This window comes from Rhynchophorus ferrugineus, unplaced genomic scaffold, assembly GCF_030347505.1.
Source record: "Rhynchophorus ferrugineus isolate W39M unplaced genomic scaffold, kcgeb_rfMv2 rfM2, whole genome shotgun sequence".
In the NCBI taxonomy this organism is placed as follows: Eukaryota; Metazoa; Arthropoda; class Insecta; order Coleoptera; family Curculionidae; genus Rhynchophorus; species Rhynchophorus ferrugineus.
This window is the reverse complement of record NW_027472581.1, coordinates 11,083,750-11,108,624: the sequence shown is the minus strand read 5'-3', so window position 1 is coordinate 11,108,624 and position 24,875 is coordinate 11,083,750. Positions and strand designations below refer to the sequence as shown.

General features: G+C 32.7%; 1 protein-coding gene and 1 non-coding gene across 2 annotated transcripts; both read left to right on the top strand.

The window, feature by feature from the left end:
• Window positions 1–14,207: 14,207 nt before the first annotated feature.
• Window positions 14,208–23,608, top strand: LOC143190795 (uncharacterized). The gene is made up of 6 exons (XM_076395364.1): window positions 14,208–14,295; window positions 15,249–15,255; window positions 17,335–17,614; window positions 17,900–18,256; window positions 23,396–23,437; window positions 23,516–23,608. The coding sequence occupies exons 1-6, from the start codon at window positions 14,208–14,210 to the stop codon at window positions 23,606–23,608; spliced, it is 867 nt and encodes a 288-aa protein (XP_076251479.1).
• Window positions 23,609–24,552: 944 nt separating this feature from the next.
• TRNAA-AGC (transfer RNA alanine (anticodon AGC)) lies at window positions 24,553–24,625 on the top strand. The gene has a single exon. It is a non-coding gene; the product is annotated as a tRNA-Ala (tRNA).
• The last annotated feature ends 250 nt before the right edge of the window (window positions 24,626–24,875 follow it).

Genomic DNA, 24,875 nt, shown 5'->3' with positions numbered 1-24,875 from the left:
ATTTTAGTTGCAATTTATGCAATTTCCTTTTTTAGAAATAAACTTGAAAAAAGATACATGGTAGATACATCAGATGGCTCAATATGCTTACATAGTATTATTTCTTCTTCTCTATCACTCATATACATCAGTGAATTCGTCTATCATAGTATCCTCAAAACTTAATTCATGTTATGAAATCCATTCCTTCATTGCAGACTTTGTTGTGTTATGATATGGTGCATGGTCCAAAACAATAACTGATACTTCTTCCAAGTTATTTAGCAATTGATTTTCAAACCAGAGCTATGGTTATAAACCAAGCTATGGTTCATGTATCCATGGTAGCCTCTTGGACTTGGAAGAAAATCCAAATTCTGCTTCAGAAATAAAAGCACTCTTATTCGCTGCATGAATAACAATATATCTCCACTTAATTATTTAAAAAATATAGTCTTACTTTTTTCCATCAACTTTTGTTGTTTTTACAGTCTTTTAGTTAGGGTTTTGCCAAGAGTGGCTCAATGAACCATTGTGAAATTTCCAAGTCTAGTCAAAATACACAACGTCAAATAATATATCTTTCTTGAATTTACTGTGTGCTTTTAAAAATTGAATTCTTTTCGTGGCTATATCTGGAAGTCCCTCTTTGGGGGTTATTTTTACAGCATTTAAATCCTGCGTTCCCTAACAATATATGAAGAGATTACTTACATCCCTCAAACAGCTGCATGTCCCTAAGTTTTTATGTGTATTTTCCAGACTAAGTATTTCCTATGAAATAATTTTATTAAATTTTATGTTTATATCGAAAAAATTGGTTGTCTACTCACTGTTGTTATTCATTTCGTGTATTTAATCTCGGATAGAGCTGATATCAAGGTGGTTTTGATTCATCACCTACTTCGTATATAGACGGGTTTTCTTAGGTGAATCATATTCATATTCATATTCATATGAACATATTGTTCTTCATTTTGCTAGAGATTTTAGTCATAATACCCACACTAATATTCAGCGCAGCAGCAACACGCTAAAAACACTTTCAATAAAACTGCAACAACATATACTATTTAATATCATCAATATTCACCTCTCTAACGGAATTTGATGGTAAGAGGGGGCCTCCATTATCCCATTTCTGTTCGAAATAACTAATTAAAAAGGCGAAAAGAGTTGAAAGACGCAATCAGTTTATGATCCTGTATGATCTAGTATGATATATTACGCACGGATTTTAAATTTACAACTTGTACTAGTAACAACTAATATTTTGAAGGATTTTCCAGGATTTTCGTGTTCGAACATATCAGAGAGCATTTTATCACTTTTTAACTAGAATAAAATGAAAAGGAAAATATTGTCTCATTCTAGAACGAATTTACAAATTGCGGTAGGCAATATTTTAAACATATTGATGTCGTATGTTCGCAGTAACTTACAAACTAAGAGTATACAAACTATTGTGGCTGAATAATTAACTCTGGTTGGGTATTTGGATAGTATATTAATTAGATGTACCATAATATTAAAATAAGTAATTTTAGAATTTACGTTAGAATTCTGTCATTATTTTATTGGATAGACTAGGTGGATTATGGATGGAACATTTTGGTTTAATACCCCACGTCTGTTAATGAATATTCAGTACGCTAAATTAGTAATTAGCAAAGTTAATGAAGATTCTCATTATTATTAAAAAGTGTAGTTACTTTATAGGTTAGTAAACTATCAAATATTTGATATTTACGACTTCCGAGTGTTTTATGGCAGACTGTAGGCAATTTTAAGCTGTTAAATTCTATTCGTTGGCGCCTCTGTGAATTTAGTTAAAATATATTGCCGTAATAAAAATTTACATTTCTTTGCATCGATATATCGTTTATTGTTGAAAAGCCCTTCCGGCACCTCGTCCAATTGGTATATTACATCTCAGAGAAAAAGTCAAGGTTATATTATAATTCACCACAAGCGTTAATGAGTTTTCTATAAAATGGCAGATCGAAATTGCGCTGACAAAGTTTTACGGCTTTTATGTCAATTGCTTAAGGAATAATTAGTACAAATAATGTGGGTGATTTTATTGCTCTATTGAGAAACTTTTGCCAAGGTTAGTTGTTAATAATCTTCAGTATAACAAAGAGTATCACTATTTGTTCTACTGACATTTATTTTATTAATTTATTTTACGCTTATTATTTTACATTGTGCTTTAGTAATTTAATTACATAGATTTCTTGTTTATATTGAGAGAAAATATATTGGTTACAAGAAATAATTTCCATTTTATCCGACTCGGTGATGTAATGTGTGGTGGAGTTGTAGGTTTGTTGTATATTTATTTACAAACATTAATGTAACATCTATTTAGGAACAATGATCTCAGTTATGTTATTACGAGGGTTGCTATTTATATTTTGAGCTTTCGCGATACCAAGTGTTGTTTTGCTTCATCTGACGTTTCCTATTGGAAGTTTGATCTTAACAGCCATAATATTCTTCAAAACCTTTTGTCGCTTGAGCAATATTTGAGCAATGTTTACAGTGATCAACGAAGAATGGAATCAAGAACAATGGAATGGAACCAAGAATGGTGTTAAAGCCCTATTCTTGGCCACTGTGAAATGCTGCACGCGAAATGAAGTTGCAAATTCGTCGAAAGATATTTGCATGAAACTTTAGTTATAGTTTTGTCATAACAAATTTGTTCAAGTTAGGTCTCGCATAATTTGACAAAAGCTCAAGAAGGTCTTCGTTTCAATGGATGAGGTAATGGCCAAGAAATGCAAACGCGGTGTATCAACAGTAGTGTATAATATCTGAACATGTAACGAATCTTGGATCTATGCGTATAAAGCCCAAACAAAACAGCAATGCATTTGTAGCGACCTTGAGGCTTGTCGAATTTTACATCCTAGAATAACGGCCTACAAAAGACCCAAAAATATATTATCCCAGATGTTCCTGATGAAGACTTGCGGTGTGCCAGCAGTGTTGACTAATAAACGATAACGAATATCAGGCAACTCCGAGACATTTATGTGGGGTATTATTGAAGGGTACTTTCAATCATTCAGTCACTGACCTTAACAGTGACTGACTTAACACCGCTGCCATCACTATTATCTACTGTATTTTCGATATTTTTATTTTACCAATAAATAACGGTAACAGAATGTAAACACCATGCTTTCATTTCACTCTACCTCCATTCACCGACCCATATAATAAACATCCCTAAAGATCGTATGGGTCCTAGTACTAACATTTGCTTACCAGTGAAGGATCATTTTTCATTATGGCAACGATAGTTCTCACATGTCGGCTGAATCAACTATCTATTTAACTGGGCAAAATGTCGAATTGATGGGTTATCCTCCGTACAGCCCTGATATGGGTCCAAACGATTTTTTTATTCCCATATATCAATAATAAACTTTATGTTCAACGTTTTTCGACGACTAAAGTAGTCTTCATTCTTGCATCTCGCTGCATTTTTATAGAATAAAAGTTGTCAACCAGTAAATTGGTTTCAATAAGGGCTTAAAACTATTAAGTAACCTATTCTAATATTCTAAATTCGATGTTTTTGACAGTTCTCTAAATAAAATAGCAGCTTCCTATTTAGCTACCTATTTAAAAATAAGCTACCGAAGATCATCAACATTTTTAGGAATTTGATGCTGTTTAATCATATCCTAATTGTCAGTTTCAGTGTCAATAACGAAATAAAAGTGGCGATTTTGATGCCAATGGCAACGAATTACCTGGAGGAGAAAAATATTTTGAGGACCATGAATTGCAACATTTACCGGACGAATACCCATCTACAACTCTCAAATATGAATAAAGAATTCTATTGTTTATGTTTGAGAAATGTTTACGGTTACGATTGAGAAATGCTTACGTGCTTTGTAAAAGACCCAAAAGGGTATGAGTGAACAAATTTATTGAAAATGCACTTTGGAAGTGTTTAGAACGGGCAAATTCAAAAAGAATTTTCTGTAGGGTACTGTAACTGGCGATAAAAAGACAATGCTCAGCATTAAGCCATGTAAAAGACATGGGATAGTACAGAGAGTCATTCACATTAACACCTATGTGAAATGTTTAAGGCCATTAAGTCTTGTTGTGCATATGATGTGGCGTCTTTAGATATAAAAGGCTATTTAACTTATTCTATATTCCTTGGTTTTGATATCCTAGATCTATTTAGATATGCGGTAAGGGGCGGATATATTTCTTGTTCTCTGATATACCGATAGTTTTCCCTGCGTACAACATTCCTACTACAATGTTTATGAGCTACAAATGCTGAATGAAATTGTTACTGCAGATGTCTACCGAGGTCTGTAGATATCTACCGGACCCATTTTACTGATGAAACATAGCTCTTTATAATTATTACTTGTTAAAACCGAGAAAAGCCAAAGAAATACAAAAGTGGATCGGTGAATAGTACTGTCAGCTGTGATATCATTATTTCGTCATGACTCTGCCATGTTGCCAGATCGGGAAACGTTTTAGATTGAAAATATATTTTAACAATTTTTATCTAAGAATGCCCTTATAAAATGAAAAAGTGAACTTAATAAATGTAACGACCCAATATTATGAATGCAGTTATTCATAGTGGACATTTAAACTAATTGTACAAATAAATCATTTGAAGTATACTTCCTTAACCCCTTTGTAGCCATTAATTTGACGATTTATTATTATTATTCTTTCAGATATAATTATTGCTATTATTTCTGGAAACAAGTTTAATAACGATTCTATATCAGTTATATCAATAAATGTAATAATATCTAAACTTGAAATTGTTATTAAATGCCGAAAGGTTTTCTAAATTTTGTTTTATACAAATTACTTTTTTCGATAACCAAACTAGACAAAAAGAAACTTAACTTAATAAAAGATAAGTATAAATTATATAAGTTATGTTTATAATTGTTGTTACGAAGTTTTATCCAATGATAATCATTTCTAATATCCAGGATAACGATGGGGAACATTTTATTTATTATATTGAGATATGTGTACTGTAATTTAGTTACATAATATTATTATATCATTGAGTAAAAGTTATTTTATTTTGTGTAGAAATTTGAATTATTTCACAGTGTTACATTTAAAATTAATTTCTTCGAAGTAATGAAATAATAACTATTTAGCTAATAATTAAGTAATAAATTTGAACGTTTTGAAAATCTTTCCTTTTTCTCTGTTAAATTTCAGACATCTTCATCATTAGTAAATTAGAGTGAATGAGAATTCAATGAATCTTGTTGTTTTATTTTATGATTATATCTAAATTATGTCTCAGAAATTTTCATAGAGTCTTTGAATAGTGTCCAAAGCAGTGTTTGTCCCATTCGTGTACCAATATATCCACCAATTGCTTCAGTGATGTTGGAGATGGATATCTATTCCCCACTATCTGCTCGAAAATCCTCCATAGTGGTTTATTTATGTTGTGATTTGACGATTGTGTTGGCCAGCGAAAATGCTTGATGGTATGCTGATGTTCCTTAAACCAAGACCGAAATTTTGAGCTCTGCTTGGGCCCATTACCATCTTATGGCAGTATGGCAGTGTTTCGCAGATCCTAATCATCATAAGAGCTTCATCATTCAAAATACTAAGATATTCATAAAAATTTTAAGATAAGTCCCCTATGCTTGACTGTAGAAAGCAGACGGTTCGAATTGTAGGATTCTTTTGGGATTCTCCATATTATTAACCTAGTCGTTTTTGGGAAACAATGTAAACGATAATTTATTGGACTATAGCAGATTCTTAGTGTAGGTTTTATGATCGTTGCACCATTTCTTTCACAGCTTAGCGTTGGTTTTCGTTATAAAGAAATGAAAATGAGCCTTTTGGAACTCCCACCTATTTTCTATTATTACTATATTTGTTGTTGTTTAGTATTGCTCAGGCTATTTATTTCTGTTCTCACTTTTGCCGCGATAGTTTTATATTGTTTGGTCACATATTTTTTAATATTCGGCGGTCTCTGTCAGCTAACATTGGGTTTTGCTCACTGTTCCTCTTCACCGATGATGTTTTATCATGTTTTGTGGACGTTGTCATTACCGTGAATAATGTCACCCACGGAACGTTAAATAATATGTGAGGTATTACAAATTTGACCAATTACTTGTTTGAACAGTCGCAGAGTGTGACGTGTTATACGGTATAAGGACAAAGTTCGATATTTTAAAAATAAAACCACCAATTTCAATCCTGTAAACTGTTTTTAATTATTTAATGCATGATCTGATAATACACTAAAATATATTTAAGATATTTTACTTAATATACAGGGTGTCCGGGTAATGATATGAAGCGGCTATATCTCAAAGATTATATTAGCTCTAAATTATCCACAAAAAAATATATCTAAATCGGCCAAAAGGAAAACCCGGACATTATCTACAGTTTGCCTAATGTTCGCTAGAGGGTGCAGGACCGCGACCCATCACAAAATATTTTTTTGTTGTTTTGTTTTTTTAAGGTAGTTCAAAAATATCTGTATTTACGTAAGACCTAAGGGTTTGAGTTTATACGTGTAAGAGTTTGCAAGAAAAAAATTTTTCAATTACAAGTATAACAAAATTGTCTTAAGTATGTAATAAGTAAGATTTGATGATAAGGTATTGACTAAATATTGATAATATAATATTGAAAAGATATTGTAGATTGAACCCGATTACTTCCCGATATCACATGTGGAGCAGACTGTAGCTCCTCTAGAGTTCTGTCTACTAACTCAGCTGCGCGTCTTCTTTTTGTTTTAATTAGGTTGGTCTATATCCAAAGATGGTGTTTCTTGTAAATTACTTAAAGTCGCCTGTGAGAACGACATACTTTCTCATATTTAGTGGCCATTCTTAACCTAAAAACCTTACTAAAATTCATTATTTTATCTTTTAAAGGTTTTGAGGGTTGAAAAATCTTGGATGTTATGCAAATCGAATTTCTAAAAACTCTAGTAAAATTTAAAATGCTGTGAGATATATACAAATTTACACAAATTTACACAAATATTTCTAAAGTGTAAAAAAACTAACACAACTTCGGGGTAGGTTTTTTCTATAACAATATGAAGTACTTACGAACTTGAAAAGAAGCCATATTATATAGAGAGTACAACGCTTGATATAAGCGTGATTCTTGGCTGATGTTGACATGTCTTTCAGGTTTAGAAGCGTTGCTAAACAAAACCGTGGATAAGCAAGATTATGTGAAGTTGTTATATTATTTAGTGACAAATAGTACATCACATTGTATGTCGCAGAATAATGCCTATATAACTTAAAAAACTTGGCATGTAAACTGAGCAATACAAACGCGTTATATTATTTACATAGAAGCATTGTTGGTAACATGGAATGGTGTTAAAATTATTTTGCATATCCACTGTAGGTATTAAATTATAGTATCCCAGTAATAGGAAGCAGAGGAAGAACGAGATATAGTTGCTCTGGTCTATTAGAGTGTTTGACAGCATTATACTAATGCTCGGTAATTGCAAACTATTGATTCCTCGCTGGTAAAGGTATGGTTGTTTCAGGTTGTAGCCTTCGCCACAATATTTCTTCAAAGTAGAGCTGCGGAATGTTTTTTTCGTGGCTGTGAAGGATTGTTTATAACTGCTTGGAAGAATACCGATTCGTATTTATTTAGGAGTATTTGATGATACTTTTGTGATTTGGGAACCTAGATGGTTGTAATTTGGGTGTTATATGAGCGACCATGCGATGTTGTAAAGCTCGTTTTCATGCAGGGCGCAATGTGTGACGTCGCCAGGCAGCCTTTCTTCCGTACTCGTGTCGACACATATACCATCAGACACAATTCACAATAAAATTTTACATTATTTTTACACTATTAATCTTACAAGGAAACTAGAAAACTGTCAATTTTACTGCTATTTCCCAAATATGGTATCGTCATTTTATGGTCATCATTTTGGAATATCAATTAATACGTCATCTTTAGCAAGTATGCCAAATATAAAGTAGCCTTGACATTTTTCTGAAAATTTGTAGCTTTTTATTTATCTCGCTTAATAGTTATATAATTTGAATAACTACATTATTACAGAGCGTTAGTTTACAAGTTGGGTATTGCGTGAATATTGTGAAAAAATTGGGTGCATAATTAGTGTCAATGTGTTTTTAACAGTTTTTTACTAACTGATTCCATATGTTTTTTGATAAAACTTTAATTTCACGATAGGAATAAACAATAATAAAAGGAAGAGGGTATATGTGGTAATATTTACCACTATTTTACCCTATTGGGTAAAATCTCATATTTAGTTGAAGAAAAATTAATTTCGGTTTTACTTAATAGATAGACGTACTTATTCAATGAAGCCATAGTATAGCGTTTTTGAGATCAATAGTATACAATGTAATAACTTAAACAACTTACAAAAAGCTATAGAAACTATTTCTCTTCAAAATGATGATTTCGGATTCATTTTTGATTTCAGTCATTTTCGTCATATTTGTATTTTTTACTTTCGAAAACTCAAATATTACTCACTCAATGTCATTTTTGAAGATTTATGTTATTTCGCGACACTACCACAGAATTAAAGAGCAATTATATAGTACTTTTGAAACCAAGTAGAAAAGAAGTTTACCCAGGACCGAGTTTCCAAGTGAATCGCTGTTGAAACGAGACGAAATTGGACTTTTTTAAAAATTAGTGTTACAGATGACATGAAGATGAACGTTTCATAAATAAGATGAAATGCCTGTATTGACGCCCATGAAGGTGATTCTTCCTGTTTATTGAGATTGAAAAGGTATTATTCATCAACTGATATCATTGATCCCAGCTAAGCCATTGAATCGATACTCCACTCTTAAGAACCAATGTGATTGAAGCATTTGTTGTCCTCGATTACAACTCAATACAAAATACAGCTTTAGTTCCTTTTGCAAAATGAAGATAAATCAACTAGGACCTTTTTATCAGCATCGGAAAGATGCAGGCAAGCATCCACTGTATTGACCGGATCTTACTCCCTCCGATTACTATTTGTTTCGATCTCTACAAAACTCTTATTGATGTAAGGCATTTAGTTCTATCTTTCAACATCACAGGACAAAAGGGCCTCAATAAAAATGACTTATATATCGGTGTTTTGAATTTATATTAATAAACTTGCTATAATATATAAAAAATCGTTTTTTTTTTGTTACACTACTCGTTGTTAGTTAGCATAAGTTACATTATTATTGTATATTTTCATTCAAAAATCTTGAAATAACCTTAGTTTCTTATCAGTTAAGCTTAGTACAATGTTAATTTATAAAAGTAATTTATAAATTTTGTTGTTTTATAAGAAGTTAAATAAGATTTAACACTTATATTCTATATAGGTTCATCTGTTTATAGGTCAAGTTGCGAGTATTTTCCTACCAACCAGTATATTTTTTTGATTCTAAGTCTGTTCTGCTTTTTATCGAAACTGTTTCAGCTAAGATGTTTCGGTGATCCTGCTTGAGGAATCGAGCATCTGCCAAGTGATATAGTTAGGTTTTTGTTATTTCACCTCAACGAAAAATTGACATGGACAGATTTGAATATTTTACGCCGTATTTTATAGTCTCCCGTGTATAATTCTTTTAGGTATATAATAGATAAAATTGTGCAAAGGTTAATTATTATCACTACATAGTACAAAACAAAGTCGCCTTTTCTGTCCCTATATCCCTATGTGCGCTTAAATCTTTAAAACTACGCAACGGATTTTGATGCGGTTTTTTTCAATAGATAGAGTGATTCAAGAGGAAGGTTTATATGTATAATACATGCATAATATACTAAGGCAACATTGCTAATTTTAGAGGTTTCTAACGTGATGTCGTAAATTAACCTATTTTTTTAGGCTTATTTAGCAATTAGCAAAAACGCTGCCTAACCCTACGAGTTAGATCAAATTAATGTACTACAGTATTGTACACCATAAAAAGGTCTACAAAAAAGTCCGCGATGGTATATGTTTTAGGGATAACCCACATTAACCATTCTTATTGTTTACTTTTTACGTGAGAAAATGGCTTATTTACGAAGCTATTTTAAGCAATACGGCATTAATCCTTATCGAATTAAGTACCTTAAATACAGTGTGCAATTAATATAGATCAATATGGTTCCTTACAGCATGTAAATTAAACAAATATATTCGGAGATATTACAAATTTAAAATTTGCGTTTAAAAATGTGTAATGTAATAAAAATTGTATGAATTTAGATATTCCAAAGATAGCAGGAAATCGTCATAGTAAGTATAGGGGAAGAGGAATTGTTTTACTCCAAATTTAATGCGTGCTGGCCAAGGGCAGTAATGAATGAACCAAAAATACTGGATCGATTTTAATCATGTTTTCATTGAGTGACATAGGCATATATATTTTATGCCCGTGCAAAGTCGGAGCGGGCCGCTATGTTTTTATATACAACGTTCATATTTTTTCTGTAGTGTATTTAATTTAGTATCAGCATTGCACCCGTGCGAAGCCGGGGCGGGTCGCTAGTAATGTATATTATATTAATGTATTTCAACACTTGGTATAGCAATCACAGCTCAGCTAAAACCTGTGTTAAATATGACGCTTTAAATTTCGTGCCATCGTGTTAAGCAATTTCTATCACAATAAATGATCAATAAACATGTCCGACTGAAATTTATTAACTTCTTCCTTATAAAAGTGCGATACGCTTCAATTTACTGAATGTGCTCATGCAAGAAACGTGATATTGTTCCAACTAGGTGATTGGCATTCTCTGACAGCTCCTTGATTGGCTACAGTGAACCATTAGTTTTTTGACTTCCAGGTAACACTCCGTAAAAATTGCGAAAGAAAAATTAAAGTATCTAGAAATATATTAAGTTAAATTATATTACGTTTGAAATTTTATGTATTTGTATATACCATCGTGTGTGTTCTTCATTATAGATTCTTTCAGTCGACTATAGTGACAACAAGAAATATTATTTGGGCGTTTTGCATAGTTTGAGTGCTAATGCTTAGTTTCTTTACGATCATAATGTATTTTTGTACAAGCCGTATATGGGTTTTGTTTTCTAACATTTTCGATATATTTTGCTTAAATTATTGTCCATCGGTAGCCGCTAGTTTTTCCCATCTTTCAGGTTATTTACAGATTCCATCTCGAAAGAACGATATATCTTTTGGGGCCATCCGTGAAAGGACCAATTTTTTGATATCTTCCTAACAAGTGAGGTGCTGTTCAGAAAAGCTACAGCTCATATGTCGGAACAAGTAGGAACCAGAAGGATCAAGGACTGAAGAATACGCTAGATGGAGTAGCACTTCCCCTTTTAATGGTTTTAAGTATGTTTTCACCAGTTTTGCAACATGTGGCCCAGAGTTCTCATGCTTCAGAATAACATTGTTTTATTTTGCTCGTATTCCGACCACTATTAGATATAGTAAATTGCTATATGGACATACGGAGTTCAATTATGGGGATGTTCTGCAAGGAGTAACATAAATAAAATAAAACATATTCAGAACAAAGTCCTGAGAGGTATTGTGGGTGCACCCAAATACTATAGGACTGATTATCTACATGGAGACCTTCAAATACCCGCAGTCAGTCAAGAAATCAAGATAATTGCAAGGGGGCAAGAGGAAATACTCCATTCTCACACGAATATTGAAATATTACAACTATTGGATAACACCAGAAAATGACACAGACTTAAAAGAATCAAACCATCTGATCTTGTGTACTGTTGTGTAGTGAGGTGTATATATTAAAAAATTCAGCAGTAACTTGTATAAACATTATTTCATCAGAGACTGAGGCCGATGGGTCCTCCTAGTTATATACCTAGATTTAAGTTATCATAAAGACAAATTATAGGTTGGACGGAAACGACTAGTAACAATAAATTAATTAAATACCAAGTTCCAAGTACTGTTTCTTTTATTGTTCGCAAATGACAGATAATGCTCAAGCTCTTACACTGATAAAAGGATCTGAAAATGGTTGCTGAAAATTTCCCTTAAACCACTGTCTGAGATACCAGACATTCGTCCAATTAAACATTGAATCCTCCGTAATTAATTTACACAAAAGTTAAAAATTCAGTTTTAATCTCATTTGAAAACCATTAGTTACCTCTAGTCAAATGAGACAGTGACCGATGATGATTAATACAAATGCTACGTAATCAATGTTTACTATTTAAATTATACACATCGTTATATTTTAATTGTATAATCCTTCAAAATCAATTGTGAAAAATAAGTAGCTCACGCGAAAGGAAATGACTAACTACATTTTTCGCATAAAATATTCATTACTTTCGTGGAACCAAAATGTATCATAGGTTTGTCACAACAATATCCCACTACGGAGGTATCTTATTATAGCAATAAAACGGCATGTTTTTCCGTTACCAGAAATGTTTGCAGCAATTTATCAGCTGGGCTAGTGAGTCATTAAATGCCGCGTATTGTTTTACATCTTTGCGTGTCGGACGCTGACAAAAAAGAGTCCGATTTTTTTCGACACTAATTAATTAAGGGGTTAGTCAAGTCTATTTTCACTACTTTTTCTAAAAATGAATTCAATGTGTTGAGAAAATTGTGAGTGTTGTCTGACTTTTCATAGATAAAATTGTAGGAACGACTTTTATTTATTGATTCTTTCTCAATATTTTTTTACTATTAAAAGAAATTAAAAATTATTCCGGATAACTATGGTACTCAGAATGTTGGTTCCTTTACTTTAAAAAGGTTTGAACCATAATATAAAGGAACTAGGCGACATAGTGGCTTCTTTCTAATTGTAGAATTTGTCGCCTTCGCGAATATTGTGTTTGTTCACTGAGTATTCTAGTTTTCTGTTCTTAAGTCCCTTTATTATTTATTAAACCTCCTTTTATTATTATATTTGTATAATTTTCTATTTGCTGTTCTTTATTCATTATTTTCTATTGATTATACTTATTTTATTATTCTCTGTTCATTGACCTCTGCTTATTAATTTATTTATCTCTTGTTTACCTCTTGTAGTTGTTGTCTATAGCTCTTATTTAATATAATGTCTCATTGAGTATTTGTCAGAAATGTAAGTAGTATGAAACAAAGTCGCCTTTTCTGTCGCTATATCCCTATGTGCGCTTAAATCTTTAAAACAACGCAACGGATTTTGATGCGGTTTTTTTCAATAGATAGAGTGATTCAAGAGGAAGGTTTATATGTATAATACATGCATAATATACTAAGGCAACATTGCTAATTTTAGAGGTTTCTAACGTGATGTCGTAAATTAAGCTATTTTTTTAGGCTTATTTAGCAATTAGCAAAAACGCTGCCTAACCCTACGAGTTAGATCAAATTAATGTACTACAGTATTGTACACCATAAAAAGGTCTACAAAAAAGTCCGCGATGGTATATGTTTATCTTTTAGGGATAACCCACATTAACCATTTTTATTGTTTACTTTTTACGTGAGAAAATGGCTTATTTACGAAGCTATTTTAAGCAATACGGCATTAATCCTTATCGAATTAAGTACCTTAAATACAGTGTGCAATTAATATAGATCAATATGGTTCCTTACAGCATGTAAATTAAACAAATATTTTCGGAGATATTACAAATTTAAAATTTGCGTTTAAAAATGTGTAATGTAATAAAAATTGTATGAATTTAGATATTCCAAAGATAGCAGGAAATCTTCATAGTAAGTATAGGGGAAGAGGAATTGTTTTACTCCAAATTTAATGCGTGCAGGCCAAGGGCAGTAATGAATGAACCAAAAATACTGGATCGATTTTAATCATGTTTTCATTGAGTGACATAGGCATATATATTTTATGCCCGTGCAAAGTCGGAGCGGGCCGCTATGTTTTTATATACAACGTTCATATTTTTTCTGTAGTGTATTTAATTTAGTATCAGCATTGCACCCGTGCGAAGCCGGGGCGGGTCGCTAGTCTTGAATAAAACAAAGGAACATACATACATTTAATAATAGGGATAATTAAATTAACAATATATAATATATTGGCAATAATAATGCTTTGACAGATATGTCACTATTAAATGATTATTTTAGTTTTACAACTATACTCGGTTTTGGACCTGAGTAACCGTAACAAGCTGTTTATAAAATAATTGAGGTCTGAATCTCAGTCAGCATACCATATAAAAAAGGATGACTTATTTCACTTTGTTAGATGAGATTTGGATATTTCAGAATGGGACATTGGATCACTCATGGCAAGACGATAGTAAAGGTAGTGGTAAGATAACAAAAGTTAATGAAAAATGGTAAACATTGGAAATAATCTTCGGTTTGGATGAACTCGCCGTATGTCACTCAATTAGATGCATTGCAGAAAAATTTATGGAATCGTGAACAACTGTTAGATAATTAATAATGTTAGATAAATTAACAGCTTAGTTACCCACTTACTGTGGGATTATGATTCAATGTTGACAATTTCCAAGACTGGGCGATGAGAGTGAAAAATTAAGGTTAGTATACAATTAAATGTGAGTATATTATATATATGATAACTGTAGGAAATCGTATTGTAGAGTCTGAAAAAATGTATGTGTATAAATATATGTGTAATTGTTCAGAATATACATGAGCTTTTGGCTAAAATATATGAGGAAAGACGGCATATACAGGTAGTAACATAAAAAATGAAGGAGAAATACAGTGATATCAAAATGTCTTCACAAGGAAACACTGCGCGGAAGGAAACAAGAACTAAACGTAATAAGCAAATATGCTCTCTACTGAAAGTAAAATAAATTACTTAGATTTACAATTCTTAATTAGGTGGATTAGGCCTCCAGTGAATATCACTACATAAGAAAAGTGCCTAGAGCTCTATATATTATAATTCTGGCGCTTGATACTTGGAGACAAAGGGATATTATTAAAAATAAATATAATACAGAAAGTATTTAAACATAAAAAAGCTACTTTCAAGAATATATTTGTGCTAAAAATGTATTACTTGGATATTTTATCACTCATTCTATAAATAGGTATTAAAATAATGAATATAACATTGTTATAAGCCTGAAATATTATTTAGCCGTAATGGTAAATTGCAGTAAGCTGTGATTTTCCTCTATGGCGAATGTAATAGGCGCCAGTTAATCAGCTTAAGTCTAGATAACTAGCATTCTACTGTTGTACACCGTATAATTATCCTATTTATACGTATATGTTTAATAGTTGACAAGTAAGTGCAAAATACAGCAATCAGTGGTATTTATAGTTGAGTTTATCTACTATAAAGTAACGACAAAGTTGTAGTTTTATTTTTGATTGATATAAATCCTTGGCAGTTTTTGTCATTTGTTTTCAATTTTATGCCTGTATCTTGAACGCATTAATCATGTTACTATCAACAAAAAAAGTTATAAATTATACGTAAAGTGAAAACAAACACTTTTTCTGGATTACAAAATTTGTGTAGTATATTAGTGATCTTTGGTTATTGTGAAATAAAGCAATTGCCTTTACCTATATAGCTTCCCAATTATATTTTATTTCTTTTATACGACTTGTGTGCTTTGATATTTTTTAACCGATTTCCAAAAAGGAGGAGGTTTTATGTTCGGCTGTATATATATTTTTTTATGTTTTCAATATTCTTTTTTATTCGAAAAAGTGGACTTCCGAGGTGGTCTCATTGGAACCAAATCAGGATCTCTCGGGGGGAAGGGGGAAAATCGAGGGAAATGCTCAAATTTGAAAGGCGTGTAAAAAGCTTTCGCATATTTTTATCTAAAATAATCAGATATCTGTGAATGATGTTATTGCTGAGCTGATATGACGGAAAATCAGAAGTCGTTCAGTGTAAAAGCCATTCAGTTTGCTTTTTAAGCACTATAAATATAATACCTCGTAGAAATATTATAGACAACCGCTTCTATGGTGTAGTGGTTAGACCGTTCAGTTCACCGCGAAGTTCGCGAGTTTCATTCTCGGCGGTGGCAAAAACTTTTTGCTATTGATTAGTTAGAACATTTGTCAAATCACCTAGGCTAGGTAGCGGACCTCGGGGCCTGAAGCGCTCCTTATGTTCAATCATTGTTTCGTTATTCCTATTTTTCCTCATACGGGCTGCATATTTACTTGGCTTACTCATTGTAATATTTAATAAAATAACTGCTTGATTTATTGAGTAAATATCTAACACTAAAAGGAGAAAAATAAAATATTCTTACAAAAAAATTGAATCGACTAAAAATTAAAAAATAATCTAACTTACATTTTTAATACAGAAAAAAAACATTTTAAAATGCAATATGTACATAATAATCGTTGTAATCTTATATATAAAAATGAATCGCAAAATGTGTTGGTAAGCGCATAACTCAACAACGCCTGGACCAATTTGGCCAAATCTTTTTTTAAAATGTTCGTTGAAGTTCAAGGATGGTTTTTACGGCGAGAAAAATTAGAATTATTGCTGGAAAAACCCTAAAAATAGCCCTTTTCTTTTTCCCATACAAATGATTTGTAACTAAAACGTAAAGTAACTTAATAGTAACGTAGTAGTAACTATAACTAAAAAGTCAATTTGAGCTTTATTGCTATGGTATAAAGTTCATATTAAATTACAAGCACTCACTGTTGTCTAAGCAATGTAGGTGTGTTCCTAACGTCAAAGATCATATCTATCAAAACAATGTGCGTGTGTGCGTTGGAGCACAGAATACATAGTTGGAGGAGTTTAATGTCGCGTTCCGAAACTCGTGTTTCTTTTGTATTAGTTTCGGCACGCGAGATAAAATGCATCAGTTTCCACGTCATTACATCAGTCAAACAAAAATCGCGTTACCAACAGTGTTTTATTATTTTTAATATCCAAATTTTAAATAAATAAAACAATTCGTACGGCTTAAAAGGATTTGAGTTCAAGTCATATCAAATTTAAAAAAAAGTTGTCTGTTACAGATGACTTTTGACAGATGACAGATGAATTGTCAACTGATACACGAAACAAATTCGTATATCATGTTTTGTGCAGAGTGTTTAGTTAGTTAGTGTTTGTTTAGTTCGTGATTAGTGAAAAAATAATTTATATTTGATATGCCTCCTATAAGACGAAGAAATTTAGGTAGAAGAACCAGAAATGCTATAAACCAAGCTAATTACCGATCTAATCGTACTGCACAGAACGTGACGACGGAAATGAACGTGAAAGAATTCGGATATCACAAACGCGTGAAGCGCGAACGCGACATTCAACTAATAATCGCGCAAGTTTGAATCGAGCTGCTTTCGGTTACGATGTGTCAATTGACTACAGTAAGTACCAATGTGTTGTTATTGGTTCTATGAACTTGGTTTGCTCACACTGTAAGGCATTAAAATACAAAAAAGAAGCCAATGGATTGTGTTGCGCAAATGGTAAAGTGAAATTGATACCATTGGATCCACCACCAGAACCATTGTACTCATTGGTTTCAGGAATAGGAACAGATTCTATACACTTTTTGACACATATCCAACAATATAACAATTGCTTTCAAATGACTTCATTTGGGGCAACAAATGCAGTTCGGGAAAATTTTATGCCAACTTTCAAGGTATGTATTATAGCAGTTACTCATAATTATTTTAGCGAACAAAATTTTCTGTCACCAAAGTTAAGATGTGTTACTAATCTTCAATTTCTTAATCATTACGAAATATATCACTTAGTCATCATATTATATGGTGATTCAGTTTCAGTGACACTTTTATTATATTTTATATTTTATAGATATTAGTTAAAACTAAATATATACTTTTTAAGATCAAATATTATTTAAGTTTGATCACTGACAATCCATTAATTTATACCACACCATAATATTTTTTTTTATTTACAGATACAAGGGCAAATATATCACAGAGCAGGTTCACTGTTACCAGTGTCAGATAGCGACAACAAATTCCTGCAAATTTATTTTATGGGCAATTCACCACAAGAAATTGATCTGCGTTGTGCACATAACAATTTAGTAAAGAGGTCTATTGTAGAACAATTACAAACTTTATTTCATCAACACAATCAATTGATTATATTGTTTAAAACTGCCCTGGATCTGATGCCATCCGATAATCACAAAATTGTAATCAGAGCTGATAAAACACCTGCAGGTCAACATACAAGACGTTTTAATGCACCAACTATTGATGAAATTGCTATCGTTGTAGTTGGAGAAAATTCGGAATCCCGTGATATTGTTTTACATCGTCGGAATGATCAATTACAACGTATAAAGGAAACACACCGCTCATATGATGCACTGCAATATCCCATTATATTTTGGCAAGGTGAAGATGGCTACGATTTATCAATAAAAATGATAAATCCCATTACAAGTAACTAAAATATTAGTTTAGCTATGGCGATAATATCTCAGTCACTATATTATGTATTTGAATGTTATTAAAACAAAATCTGTTTACAGGTTCTGAAACCAACAAAAAAGTCAGTTCAATGAACTATTATTCATACCGCCTAATGATTCGGGAAAATGAAGATAATCACATATTGAAATGTCGGCGATTATATCACAAATATGTTGTTGACATGTATGTTAAAATTGAAACGGAGAGATTAACATTCATCAGGTTCAATCAAACCAAACTCCGATCTGAAGAGTATATTCACCTTCGAGATGCGATTAATACTGATGGAAATGCACAGAATGTCGGTCGGATGACTATTCTTCCAGCAACATACATCGGAAGCCCTCGGCATATGCACGAATATGCTCAAGATGCCATGTCGTATGTTCGTCATTATGGTACAGCAGATTTGTTCATCACATTTACATGCAATGCGCAATGGATAGAAATTAAGCAGGAGTTATTCCCTGGGCAATCACCCATTGATCGTCATGATATTACAGCCAGAGTCTTTAGACAAAAGTTGAAATCTTTAATGAATTTCATCGTAAAACATAATGTGTTTGGTGAGACACGCTGCTGGATGTATTCTGTGGAGTGGCAGAAACGAGGATTGCCACATGCACACATTTTGATTTGGTTGGTTGAAAAGATAAGGCCAAATGAAGTTGATGCAGTGATATCAGCTGAAATCCCTAATGTACAAGTAGATCCTGGATTGCATGAGGTAGTTATCAAAAACATGATACATGGTCCTTGTGGAACTCTTAATCAAAATTCACCGTGTATGATGGATGGTAAATGTTCAAAACGATATCCACGGACATTAATATCGGAAACAATTACTGGTAATGACGGTTATCCATTGTATCGTCGCAGATCGACAGCAGACAATGGAAAATCAACAATTGTCAAATTAAATTAACAAGATATTGAAATAGATAATCGTTGGATTGTTCCATATTCACCCATTTTATCAAAGACATTCAAAGCACACATCAACGTTGAATCTTGCCATTCAGTGAAATCGATTAAATACATTTGCAAATATGTAACCAAAGGGAGTGATATGGCTGTGATTGGAATTGGTGCAGAGAATTCTAATGATGAAGTTACCCAATACCAAATGGGCCGCTATGTCAGTAGTAATGAAGCAGTTTGGCGAATATTTTCTTTTCCTATTCATGAGAGACACCCTTCTGTTGTTCACTTAGCTGTGCATTTAGAAAATGGACAAAGAGTGTATTTTACAGCACAGAACGCATTACAAAGAGCTGCTCAGCCACCATCTACTACATTAACCAGTTTTTTTGAGACATGCCAAAACGATGATTTCGCACAAACATTGCTATATTCTTAAATGCCAAAATATTATACCTGGAATCAATCCTCAAGGAGATTTATACGACGGAAACAAGGAAAACCAATTCCAGGATATACAGATGTATATTCCACCGATGCGATTGGCCGGATTTATTCAGTACATCCAAGCAATGATGAATGTTTTTATTTACGACTGCTATTAGTCAATGTACGTGGCCCAACATCATTCCAACAGTTACGAACTGTTGATGGTGAATTGTGTGGATCCTACAGAGAAGCCTGTCAACGTTTGCAATTGCTTGAAAATGACGCACATTGGGATCAAACTCTCAATGATGCTGTAATATCATCACACGCTCATCAAATACGAACATTGTTTTCTATAATCATATCTACATGCTTCCCATCAAACCCAATTGATTTGTGGATGAAGTACAAAGATTATATGTGTGATGATATTTTGTATCAAATACGGAATAGAATGGGAAATCCAAATATACAAATCAGTGAAGAAATTTACAATGAAGCATTGATTTCAATTGAGGACATGTGCTTGATAATGTCAAACAAACTATTAATTCTATTAGGCCTGACCGCGCCCAATCGTCCAATGCATGACGCTTTTAACCAAGAGTTGCATCGAGAAAGACTGTATGATCTCAACGCTTTGAAAGAATTAATTCAAACAAATCTTCCACTGTTAAATGAACAACAGAAGTATGTATTTGAAACTCTTATGAAAGTAACAAATGATGAAACTGGAGGGATTTACTTCTTAGATGCAGCTGGTGGTACAGGAAAAACTTTTTTGATTTCATTAATATTAGCAACAATTCGCTCACAAAATAAAATTGCACTTGCACTCGCTTCGTCGGGAATCGCAGCAACTTTGCTTGAAGGTGGTCGAACAGCCCATTCAGCACTAAAATTGCCATTAAATATGCAAAGCAATGAAACTCCAACCTGCAACGTTTCGAAGAACTCTGCAATGGCAAAGGTTTTGCAGCAATGTAAATTGATTGTTTGGGATGAATGCACGATGGCACATAAAAAATCCTTGTAGGCTTTAGATAGAACCTTAAAAGATCTACGTAGCAATAATAACCGATTTGGTGGTGCAATGATTTTATTAGCAGGAGATTTTCGTCAAACATTGCCAGTGATTCCACGATCAACGCCAGCTGATGAACTCAATGCATGTCTAAAGTCCTCCAATTTGTGGAAACATGTCAAAGTACTTCATTTAAGCAAGAATATGCGTGTCGAGTTGCAAAATGACCAATCTGGAAACATATTCTCTAAACAACTCATTGATATTGGTAATGGCAAATTTCCTATAGACATATTGACTGGCTGCATTAACTTTCCTCAAAGTTTTTGTCAGTTAACTCGATCAAAAGATGAACTTATTCAGAAGGTGTTTCCAGATGTTTCTCAAAATTACAGAAACCATGATTGGTTGAGCGAACGAGCTATACTGGCTGCAAAAAACATAGATGTAAATGAATTAAATTTCAAAATTCAAGAACAAATTACAGGCGAATTGAGGATATATAAATCAGTTGATTCGGCTACTAATCAAGATGATGTAGTCAACTATCCACCGGAATTTTTAAACTCGCTGGATTTGCCAGGATTGCCACCTCACAATCTTCAATTAAAGGTTGGATCGGTGGTTATAATGTTGCGAAATATCAACCAACCGCGTCTTTGCAACGGTACACGGTTAGCGATAAAAAAATTACTAAACAATGTGATAGAAGCAACTATACTCAAAGGAAAGTATAAAGGAGAAGATGTTCTCATACCGCGCATCCCAATGATTCCGACTGATGTGCCATTTGAGTTTAAACGACTACAGTTTCCAGTGCGGCTTGCTTTTGCTATGACTATAAACAAGTCCCAGGGGCAATCATTAAGTGTTTGTGGTATTAATCTAGGAAACCCATGTTTCTCACATGGTCAATTGTATGTTGCCTGTTCCCGTGTTGGAAAACCATCAGATTTGTTTATCTATGCGCCAGGTAATCAAACAAAAAACATCGTATACCACAAAGCACTACAATGATAATAATAATAATAATTATGATTCACATGATTAACAATAAAGTGATTACTTACTTTTCAATCCTTATATATGTTTTATTTAATTATTTTTTATTCACAACGCCCTATCACCAGGGTGATGGTTCTGTTCAGGAGAATTTTTTAAAATACGTAGGCACAAAAACTGCCACATTACAAATCTTTTTGACAGGACGAAGTCTGTCGGGTCAGCTAGTAACTAAATAAAATCAACAAACCTAAACCTTAGTAGTGATTGGTAATGAAGAAGAGTTTATTAACTCAGCTGTGTATAATTTAGAAGAATCAGTGAAGCATTAGAAAATTAGAAACATGGAATCCAAGAGAATTACAATACTAGTGAAGAATTAGTAAACTAGAAACATGGGGTCCGACAGAGCTACAGGTAGGATAAAAAGCTCTTGAAACCAATGAAGAAGAGTTTAGTGACAAAGTGTTAGAATTTGATATCAACACACAGCAATCAATCAGAATATCAATTCAACACAACTGGATCTAAAGTGGAAGATAAATCGAATTAACCTTCGTTCATTTTTTAAATGGAAATATTGGACTAAAGATCTATATCAGAAAATCAGAGGGTTTAATAACCGAAATATGATACCAACAATTAAATCAAGTATTATTCGAGTAAACTCTATTTAAGAAATTCATCAACATGTTGGCACATAAGATTAAATGAAGTCATGAACAAGTTACAGTTGGAGAGATTGGATTATGATTATTGTTTTTTTACCAAAGGTAGTAATTATTCGGTTGTATTCAATGCTGATGCATAAATAGAAGTACAGGAAGAGCAAACAGTAGATTTAGTGGAAAATCTTTATGGAGTACAAAAGAAGTCGAATTTTTTCTTTAAATCGGAATAGAAAAGACAGAAAGTGGTTAACATTTCGTCATTTAATGACTGCTAGAGGAAATATAGAAGATGTAACACTGATTAAAATTAATTTTAACATCAGCATAAGTGGAGAAATAAATTAAAATATATCATATGGAAGATTCAAATGCAGTTTTATATAAGTTTTGTTAATTACGAGATCATATCTAAACAGATCAATTTGATACACCAATGGAAGTCAAATTTAATACAGATGACAGTGAAGAAATAATTAAAGTTGCACTAGAAGCTGTAGATAGATTAGAAGATATTTAGATGGTACGAAGGACTATGGGCGATAGTGGACTTGAAGGAATAAGTTCTGAAGAATGGTATGGTAACTAACTAGGAAAAGTTTTAATGGATTTATACCATTTTATAAAGGCAGTCCAGTGGCATGGAATAAATTAATTTGAATTATATATATATATACTAAATAATTGGTATTAAAAATAAACAGTGTTTTGGCGGCTATTTCTAGGATTGTTCAAAGAGAGGATTATGTCTAAAGAAGAAAATTTATTGTTACGTTTATTTATCACATAATTGTGCAAACTTATTACTCACTATGTAGAAATAGAATAGTTCTAAGTAATTTTTGTTTATAATGTTAATTAAGTTAATTGCTAGATACATTTAAATTGAGATGGGGTGTTTAGTATATGATTTATAACGATACAAGAGCCAGTGTAGAAAAGAGGAAGAAGAATTAGTGGAGGGCGCTGTAATTTGTATCGAGGCTGTTCAAAATTCCATAAAAGAGCAGAAATGTAAATAAAATTTCTCAAACAAACATCCGTAGATAATCAACTACGACAATCCCAGCCGCAACCCAGGGTTTCTGTCCCCGCAAAACATTTCACTAGCCCGAAGCCGAAGCGACATCAGCAAATGACCATATGGTTCTAGCTGGTCGGCTTGGAACAAGAAAAAATATTTCTCTTTTGTTCTAAGGCCATAAGTGGTGTTATCAATTCCGTCACGTCCCGAATCATAAGTGATTCGTAACATATATTTAGTGCTCTGACTACTGCTGTGAAATAAACTGTGACTATATATTTAAGAAAATTTAAAAAATTACCAATCATGGAAATACGATTGTAATCGAGAAATCTTGAGTGTAAGCTCTGCTGTCTCTCTCGATGTTGAACATGCTTTTAACATAGTATTGCATAAAGTCCTTCCATGTAAAATAAAGTCACTTATATATGAAGGAAAATACTCTGATCTGAAACCGATAAAGTCTAGCGTGCCTCAACGAAGTGGGTTGGGGCCAGTACCTTATCACCAGTGATCTTCCCACAACATTATATACAGCAATATTAGCATCAGCAAAGACTGTATAGAGCTCAACCCGGATGCTGCAAACTTCTCTTGATGAAGTTTCTATCTGGACTGAACAATGCTGAATCAAATCGAATGAAGCAAAATCTACATACATTGAATTCGCAAAGAGAAGGATCACGCCGCAGTTTGTCTTTATTAACGGTATGCAAGTACCATATGCCAACAAAGCTGAAATACCTTGGTATCACCCTGTACGCCAAGCTTAGATAGAAGGAGAATCAAAGCCAACACCGAAGCGTCCAGACTTCTAAATGTGGATACTGTCATTAAACGTCTCAAACGAAAAAAAACCTTCTGAACTTGCAAAAGTCTGGACACTAAGTGATTAAGTCGAAAATACATTAGTTGTAGTTGTTTACCGATAGGTTATGCTAGATTAATAAATACATTAAAGTTCTAATAAATACAATTAAAAAAACCTAAATTTCAAAGATATTTTGAATGTATTATAGCAAAATGAGATTATCTATAGTGTTGAAACCAAGAGGCGTCGGGGGCGTAGCTCAGATGGTAGAGCGCTCGCTTAGCATGCGAGAGGTACCGGGATCGATACCCGGCGCCTCCAATACATTTTTTAATTTAATATAAAAAAATTATAGTAATCTAGGAATGCCGAAAAATTATATATTTTTTTTCAAAAATATTAATGATGTTTATTAGCAATATAACAAATTAAATAGTTTTAAATCAAAACTAATGAATCATATGAGATATTTCTATAAATATATAGCAACATTATATGAACAGAAAATTTAGAATAACCTAACTACTAAATAACTAACATTATTTCCACTTTGAAGAGGAAAAAATTCCCG

Excerpts from the sequence above, each read along its gene's own strand:
- LOC143190795 (XM_076395364.1), top strand. The coding sequence starts at position 14,208 with ATGACTTATTTCACTTTGTTAGATGAGATTTGGATATTTCAGAATGGG. Across the intron at positions 18,257-23,395 it reads ATTCGGAATCCCGTGATATT|AGCCAGTGTAGAAAAGAGGA; the intron begins GTTTTACATCGT and ends TAACGATACAAG. Across the intron at positions 23,438-23,515 it reads AAGAATTAGTGGAGGGCGCT|ATAATCAACTACGACAATCC; the intron begins GTAATTTGTATC and ends AAACATCCGTAG.